The following is an 8457-nucleotide window of genomic DNA, read 5'->3' on the forward strand; positions in this document are numbered from 1 at the left end:
CACCTGCGCGTCGCTGCTGACAGCAGATACCAAGATACTCTGTCTTCTGACGGAGAAATGGAATTTGGCCAAATTTCTGCTCCTGCTTCAGGATCCTGGGAGATACCTCATTCTCCACAGCAGCGGACACTCACGTGTAATATCTTCCATTGTGTAATATCTTCCGATAGCTAAACCCTCTTGTGACAATGCACGTTCTCTTGCATCAGGCTGTTTCCTCTCGCCATCTTATGATAGAATGGGTGATACAAAAAATATCTGGTGTTCCTGTAGGAATGAGAGTTATATGGAAGAGGAGGAAGCGAGAGTAGGTTAACGCTGACTGTGGACGTACTGGGAAGGCTTTGGAAAATGGCCTCTCCGTTCGCTGGCCCCACAGCGGTTGCTGATGTAATTAAAGATCTAGACACTCAGATAGCTGTAAGTAGAGCGCTGGGGCTTGCCACGGGGCCGGCATGTGGGATTTGTCCTGGGAATCTGCGCATCCCGTTAGTTTTGTGTTTGGTGATCTTAATGGCAACGCAAAGGGTGCGATAAGATCCACAAATAAGTGAACAAAACGACTTTATGCTAATAAAGTGCTTTCTGCCCAAGGATTTCAGAGCTTCCTCTCCTGCATGGTGGGTAAGAATTCCTGCTTTCTGCATTTGTGAAGCGAGGTGGGAGCTCAAACCAAGACTAGCACACTGAATCCTGATCTTGTATTGAGCTCCTCGTCCAGAAATGCCATCTGAGGGGGTTTAGGGTGTGAGTGTAATGGTTTTTCCATTGCTAATTAGTTAAAATTGAGCTAGGAACTTGCTGAGGACGCTACAGAAACGCGTCTTGAATATAAATTCTCCTCAAAGGGCTCTGTGTCTGTAGGTGCGGCAGTGCATGAGTGTGCCTTGGAATGAAGCACTAAAGCAGCCACTTCTAAGTACTCCTGTGTGATTTCTGGTTTGTGTTTTGGTATGAATTAATCCAAACTAACAAAGCTTGCTCTGATGAGGGGAAAAAGGTCTGTTTGTAGCTCAGGTAGGGGACGCTGTATTCATGCAAATGAGCTGTAAAGCTGTTTAAACAAACTCTCTTCTTTTCTAAGTAAGTTTACCCTGAATCGCATGGGCTTTTCAGAAGAGGCGTCTACTTCTCACCTGTCTCCGGGCCCAACAGCAGCTGCTGCCGCGTGAGGGGCTTTTACATCAAACCATTCCTTAAACGCTCATTTCACGTGACAGATCTGTCGCTGCTGCCCCCAGTGCTTGTAGGGGTGGAAGACCCAGAGTTTGGATGAGTTTCCTTTCACGGAGCAGCGAGGACGGAGCAAAGCTTCATCAGTCCTGGGCTTTAGAGCCTTCTAGCCATGAAATCTAGTAGTTGCCAGTCAGTCTGCGTGCTCGCTCGGTGGCTGGGAACCTGAAGAACTTGGCCACCGAAGGGTGAACTGGGAAGATCTGAGTGACCAGTTAAGCTGCCGCAAACCCACTTCTGGTTCTCCGTTAACAGCTCGGTAAACCCGACTTCATTCACTGTGGCTGTCGGTTGCCCGGAGTGGGAAGAACAAATTGAAGGTGTGTGGGGGTATGTGTATTTCTCTGTCACGTTACCTCTGAGTACCCAGACTTGTGCTCTGGGAAGTGAAACCGAACACCGTGTTGTCAAGCCGGCATTGAGGGATCGCTGCGGGTCAGGCTTGAAGTGTGGTGTTGCCGAAAACGAGACCTCCACCCTGCGGCAGACACCCGAGGGAGCTTGAACGCCGTCTTCTTCTCAGGCCCGTGGAGTGTGGAAATGAAGACTCGAACGCTGCGCCTGCTGTTCCCCTGCATCGCTGCCGCAGGAGCAAGCTGTGTCCTTTAGTTTAATCTTCTTTGCGTGGTCTTTTCCTCAAAGCTGTTTGTGGTCCAAGTGAAATCTGTTCAGAAGGGCCGTGACCGGAGGGCGAGGGGTGGACACGGCATGTAGAATTCAGCCTGAGGAACGAGCAGGCGGGTCGGTGGCACTGCAGACCTCCCGCCTCTTGCCAGTGCGTGGCATGCAGCCACTGTGCTTCTCCTGGCAAGCTTCGTATTCCATGTAGCAGGGAATGTTTTCTCTTCTTCTAAACGTTGCTCCTCCCTTCTAGCGCTGTGCAGAGACACCCGATCTTCTATAAACGTCTGGGCCCCATCAGGGCACTGTGGTTTACTCTGGACAAAGACATAATCGCCGTGTGGAATTCCTCCTGTTTACTAACTCTGACTTTTGTTTCCTTTTCCAGTTGATTGGTTTGGGTCCCCACAACCCCAAGAAGAAGCAGGACCTAGATAAGCTTTATGATCTAAAAGCTAAAGCCCAACAGATTATGAACCAGTTTGGCCCATCTACCTTGATCAACCTCTCCAACTTCTCCTCCATAAAGCCAGAACCAGCCAGCACTCCCCCGCAGAGCTCCATGGCCAACAGCACCACCGTGGCAAAGATGCCGGGGACTCCCAGCGGAGGAGGACGGCTCAGTCCTGAAAGCAACCAGGTAATTTTATCCCCTACTTTAGGATAATGGGGGAGATGCTCAGACCCGCCTGGGGCTTAATTCCATCTTTAAACTACCGGCAAAAACTTAATGTCTATTAAAGCATCAGTTACAGAGTGAGCAAACATCTTCGTGTATTTGTTCCCTCCCAGGCGCTTTCAGGCTGGATGGGGCACGGATGCTGTAGGTGCACGGTTTTTTTCAGTCTCAGGAAAATGTATACTGGGGGCATGATTTGAAAATTCTTTTAAAATGTGGTTTAGATGGGAGAAATAACAGTGCAGGTTTGTAGCCTCCATCTTACTGGGGTGGAGCGAGAGGCGGCATCGTTGCGTTGTGTTTGCTTGTTGTGGTGTGGAGCCTTTGACGTGCATAAAGTACGCTGCTGCCCAACAAGTGCTGCGGGAACGCAGCCTGGGCTCTCCGCGGGCTTCGCTGGCGCCGTGACCTCTCTGGGAAGTGTACGAGTCCCCCAACACAAACACAGGCACAGCAGTTCCACCCTCGGTGTGAGAGCACCAGGAAAGGCGGGAATTGCCCACGCGTGTCTGGTTCATCTGACCAGGCTGACGGGTCAGTGGAGAGAACTTTCAGCCGGATCCTATAAGAGTAGGTGCTCCGCTGTTGTTCAGCAGCAGTGAAATTTCTGCTCCCTGCCATGTTTGGGCTGAGAGGGTGCTGCCTTCTGCCCTAGAGTAACCCAGTGCTCTCGGATCCCTGTTTTCCATTTAAAACACCGAAGGTGATAAGCGTTAGAGCCCTGGAAATACTGCCTTTGTGCCCTGAGCGCCAATTTCGTCACTGAAACATTGCTTGCACTTGCTCTTTGCCTCTTAAGACTTCAGTTTTGCCTTTGTCCCCTCTTGCCCGCAGTTTTGCTTCAGCCAGTGGTGTTTTAGTGCTGGTTTAGTGCAGGAGACTTATATATCCCATCCTGCTGCATTCCACTTTCTGGTCAGATGCTTGAAAATAACTCCTTAACACCTGATATTTCTTATCTCTGCCATTGCTGAACTGATAACGCTGTGTCAACACGTGTGACTTGGGCTTCGGGGGTGGCGGGGGAGGAGGTCTTTTGTAGCTGCGCTGCGTGGGCAGCTCCTTGGCCGAAGTAGGGCACGGTAAATCGCTCCTCTTCTCCCACACGCTCAGGTTCTAACCAAGAAGAAATTGCAGGACCTGGTGCGCGAGGTGGATCCGAACGAGCAGCTGGATGAAGACGTGGAGGAAGTAGGTACCAACCCATGGCAGGGGCTGCAGAAAGACCTAATCTGGGATTTTTCACGGACCGATGGCCCCTTGTCCAAGGCAGGGAGGGTTGGTTCATATATCGCTGCCGTATTCTCACGTTCGCTGCAGCTTTCGGCCATCCGTGTCTGTTTCTGCGTCTCGGTGTCGAAAAGGGTTTTGCAACAGCGATTGTAGTAAACACCTTTGAAATACCAGCTTCTGCGGGCTCGTTTTCATACTTTCCGCATAATTTCAGCTGCTCAGTACTGATAAAACTGGTTGTTGCCCTTGTTCTGCCACAGATGCTGTTGCAGATCGCCGATGATTTCATAGAGAGCGTGGTGACGGCTGCCTGCCAGCTTGCGCGGCATCGCAAGTCAAACACCCTGGAAGTGAAAGACGTCCAGTTGCATCTTGGTGAGTGATTTATTTATTCCTGCCCCCCCCCCTCAACTCAGCTGAGAGCTGGGCGCACGCCCTGAAGTCAGGGCACGGCCGCGGCTTTGAGGTGGAAACCTGTGCGTAGCTACAGATTCGTTGATACTGAATAATTCCTTAATAATCAGGGAATGGAGGGGGTGTCTGCCCCAACCATCCCCTCTCCAAATATTGCAGTTGCGCCGTTTGTAGCTGTCCATCCGCCTGTGTTGGGAGGTCCATAGCACAGTGACTGTGTCTTTACCGTGTTTAATGCTCTGCAGCTCTCTGCCACTCTGCTTTTGGGAAGCTTTTATAGCTGATAGGTGGATCACCAGCACGGCTCTCGCACCGGCTCCAGCCAGGCGTGCTGCCCGTATGTTCGCGATGACGAGGCCGCTCTTGCGGTGGGTGGTTGGGGTAGAGCGTGTTGACCTGCGCTGTCTTTTCCAGAGCGTCAGTGGAACATGTGGATCCCGGGCTTCGGTTCTGAAGAAATCAGGCCCTACAAAAAAGCCTGCACTACAGAAGCTCACAAACAGGTAAGGAGCTCTCGGTAACCCCGAGAATCGCACGATAGAAGCCTGAAATGTGAAGGGTGGTCTTGGACTGCTGGCACGACGTGAATTTGTAGCCTCTTCCGAGTGGTTTGGACTTGAAATAACTTCCAGAGTCTCCTTGCCTGTCTGTGCGGAGAGGATTGGGGTCGCTCTGGCTCCTCTGTGGTGGTGCGGTGCCCGAAGAGAAGCAGCGGTACTCGCTGGCTGAAGGGCAGCCCCGCTTGGAAGGTTTAAAAAAACCCAACCAGCGGAGAGCTGCAGGCAATAACTTGTCAGCTGTCCCCTTGGCAGGTCGTGCGCTCTGTCTTTGCGCAGAAGGGACTGAAAACGCACAGCCTGGGGCTCCGGGCCACTCACCACCCTAAGAATTTAAACAGCTGCAGAAAGCCTAAAGGCCTCGGGAAGGTGCAGCAGAGAGCACACCCTGGTCCTGGGCTTGCGGCTGTAGATTGGAGCTGAGCGGCTCTGGGTTGTTTTTTTTCCCCCCCTTAATTTTGTTTTCACCAAATTGAGCCATCGCGTTTTAAGCGTCCGGTCAGAACTGGGGAGGAGCTGCCCCACAGGAGCAGTTGGAGGTGACGGGGGACACTGCATCTGCCCTTCCTGAACCTCCCGCAGCAGCTGCTGGGCGGAGAGAGGGGTCCTCGGGGTGGGGGTTGATCCCGTTGCCCCTCGCTAGCGTGGCTGTTTCGCTTGCCGGCCCCGGGTGTCGAGGAGAGGAGCACAGACGCTTTCTTTTCCTCTGGCTCCGGCTCGGGACCCCATTAAGATTCAAACAGACTCGAAAGACCTGTGTGGAAACAAGTCAGGCGGTGTCCTGAGAGAACCCGACATACCTTGTTCCTGCGTGGCTGCAGGTTGTTTTGCAGTAACCTTGTCTGAGACGCTCGGCTTCCCACGTTTTTCTCTTTCTTCTTACAGAGAATGGCACTGATTCGCAAAACTACCAAGAAATAGCCCCTGGGAAAAGCCGGGAGAAGACGCCAGTGCATTTTGGGATATCTGCCTCTCCACTAAAGCCTCCACGATGCCATCCATGGGATATTTTTTTTAATGCTTTACAGAGAAGCATATATTTTTTATTAATGGTGCAGCAATATCTTGACTTTATGAGGAGATCTGCCAAAAACATTCTACGCCCCCTTCCTCATTCCCCCTAAAAGCGCAACGTATCTCAAAACAGAGACTTTTATTTGTGACTTGAAAGTGGTTTATCGTATAAGTGATTATCCGAGGGACAGAGCATTTGATCTTGTGTGGGACAGTATTAGAAGCATCTGTAGAGGTTTTTGTTTCCTCCTTCCTGCCCCTACCTGCTCCAGTACTTTGTAATGTCAGTGTTTATATAAATACTTGCGTTTGTTTTACATGAATAAAGAAATTATTAATCTAAACCCACGGCACAGTCCTGTGCTCTTCAGGCAGCGTGGGGAGGGATGACCGGTGAAATGGGCAGCCTCCGCGGTGCCCGATTGCTGCGTGTGGTGCTGTTCTGGTACGAGATCTCCTGCCCTGGGCTTTAGAGTGAGTGGAAGGATTTGGCCGGGCTCTGCCGAGCTGATCGGGGTGAGCTGGTGCCTTGTGCCCCTCGCCTCCAGCCCAGGGTGAGTAGTTTCCTCATCGCTTGGACGGTTGGACCATTAGGAATGGGACGCGGTGACCGAGGACAAGAAATTAAGTTGATCCTGGTTCTCTCCTTGCCTGGGACGTAAGGAAAGGCCGCCTCCCCCTGCCTGTTCCTGCTGCTCTGCTCAAACCGCCCAACACCAGTGTGCTGCTGGGGCCCTCGGCCCGCCACTGCCTACGGGGGGACCCGCCTTGGCGGAAGGAGTTCAGAAACCAGTATGGGCGCTCTCCTCCTCCCTGTGAGTGCCGGTTAAGAAGCCCGCGGAGTGCGATAAACACACGCAGCCTCCCAGGCGAGGATAGTCTGACGGGCGCCCGGGGCGGAGGGAAGGTGCTTCTGTGCCCCGCAGCCGGACTCGGCTGCTGCCGGCGCGGACGCGGAGTTGTTCCCCGACTGCTCCAGCTCGGGGTACCGGCAGGGGCCGCCGTTCAGCCCAGGCAGCCTCGTCCTCCCAAGCGCGGAGGAGAGCAGCTCCGAGCAAACGGGTCGGGCAGTAAAAGGGGTTTCAGATCAATGCTGACCTGACGCGGGAGCCCGGATGGGGGGGATCCTCTCCGGGGGAAGGGGGCAGCCTCGTAGAAAGGGGTTTGGAGAGAGGTTAGGGGAATGGGGGTGACACCCGCCACCTCTCTGCAGCCCATCCCCGCCTGGGGACTTCACCCTTCCCACGTCAGCCGCAGTGCTGGCCGCTTCCCCTTCCCCAGGAAAACACGGGCAGGCGGAGAGGTGACCAGCGGGTGTTTAATGCGCCCGTGCAGTCGCTGCCTGCACCCCGGCTGCTCCACCTCTGCCTCACCTCCTGCGCATCGCAGTGGCCGGAGCCCAGTGTGTCCCAGCCCTGCCGGTACGGGCTGCCGGTGTCCCCACCTCTAGCACGAGCATCTCTTCCTCTTCTCTTCCTTCTCCGGCGCCCGTGCCTTGAGCAGCGCCGGCAGCGGGACACTGCATTTCACCCCGTCCCACGCCTCGGTGGCAGCCAGCCGCCCCGTTTGCAGTGCCTGGTAGATGGCCGAGGTCAACATCTGGAAAGCCTGGACCACGTTGCTGGCGTCCTTGGCCGAGGTCTCGACGTACTGCACCCCCAGCGAGGCCGCCAGCTTCTCCGCCTCCTTCCTGCCCACCCGCCGCTGCCCCGCCAGGTCGCTCTTGTGCCCCACCAGCAAGAAAACCATGCGGAATGGCTGGACCGTGTCGGTCACCTCCCGGTGCCACTGCCGGATGCTCTCGAAGGATGTGCGGTTGGTGAGGTCGAAGAGCAGCATCCCCCCGGCCGAGTTGCGGTAGTAGGAGCGAGTCACAGACCTGGGGCACAGAGAGAAAGGGGGTGAGCAGCCCCCCGGGGCTCTCCTGGGCAGCATCTCCCCTGCCTGCGGAACAGCCTGGCTCACGTCCTGGCCCCTGCAACCGGCACGCTGCTCTCACACCACCATCAGAGCAAGAATTGTCCCTTTTGCTGTCCCAGCAAGTGGTCCAAGCACCTCTGTCCCTGCTCGGCCACCAAAGCTCGGCTGTTCCCTGCAGCCACAGCTCCGGAGCTCCCCCATCCCATGCGGCCGTGGTCCTGGAGCTCCCCCATCCCCTGCGGCCATGTCTCCGGTGCCCCCCCATCCCCTGCAGCCGTGGTCCTGGAGCTCTCCCACCCTCTGCGGCCACAGCTCTGCCATTCCCCCATCCCCTGCAGCCACCTCCCCTGCCCTCCCCGTGTCCCCAGCAGCCATCCCGGCCGGCGGTGGGCAGCCCCAGCAGTGAGGTGTGGAGGCAGCTGAGCTGGGAAAACCACTCTGCCCAGTTCCTGGTGGGCTCTAAGCCTCTTCCCCCAGCCCTCTGCAGCTGGTGGGGCAGAGGGGTCCCTGGGGAGGGTCCCGTACCCACTTTGGCGCTGGAGCAAGGGCCAACCCCAAGGGCTCCTTTCCCTGGGGACACCTTTGGCTCTGACTCGTCTGGGCCCCTGCAGCCCACCCGGCGTGGGACATCGTGGTTCCTCACCCCCGGGGCTCCCCCAGCAAAGGGACGGGTGGGAACACAGCCCCATCCAGGCCTTCCCCAGCGTTGGGAATCACAACATCCCACCAGCAACCCAATTCCCCGGGGACCCCCAGCTCCATCACCTCTCCCCACCCCATGGCAGG

At 55.4% G+C, this 8457-nt stretch overlaps 2 protein-coding genes across 3 annotated transcripts in view; one reads left to right on the forward strand and one right to left on the reverse strand.

The window, feature by feature from the left end:
- Positions 1-6095, forward strand: part of TAF12 (TAF12 RNA polymerase II, TATA box binding protein (TBP)-associated factor, 20kDa) — a 7185-nt gene extending 1090 nt beyond the window's left edge. The window contains exons 2-7 of one of the 2 annotated variants that reach the window (XM_009888327.1): positions 274-420; positions 2243-2494; positions 3647-3724; positions 4027-4141; positions 4595-4683; positions 5623-6095. In XM_009888327.1, coding sequence (XP_009886629.1) covers positions 352-420; positions 2243-2494; positions 3647-3724; positions 4027-4141; positions 4595-4683; positions 5623-5658 — 639 coding nt within the window. In that variant the 5' untranslated portion in view covers positions 274-351 and the 3' untranslated portion in view covers positions 5659-6095. The remainder of the gene's footprint in view (positions 1-273; positions 421-2242; positions 2495-3646; positions 3725-4026; positions 4142-4594; positions 4684-5622) is intronic. The other variant, XM_009888328.1, reaches the window with a different exon arrangement.
- Positions 6096-7197: 1102 nt separating this feature from the next.
- RAB42 (RAB42, member RAS oncogene family) overlaps positions 7198-8457 on the reverse strand; it is a 3612-nt gene continuing 2352 nt past the window's right edge. Inside the window, 1 exon segment of the mRNA XM_009888336.1 lies at positions 7198-7630. Within this exon segment, the coding sequence (XP_009886638.1) occupies positions 7198-7630 (433 nt within the window).

This window comes from Charadrius vociferus, unplaced genomic scaffold (assembly GCF_000708025.1).
Source record: "Charadrius vociferus isolate BGI_N301 unplaced genomic scaffold, ASM70802v2 scaffold877, whole genome shotgun sequence".
Classification (NCBI taxonomy): Eukaryota; Metazoa; Chordata; class Aves; order Charadriiformes; family Charadriidae; genus Charadrius; species Charadrius vociferus.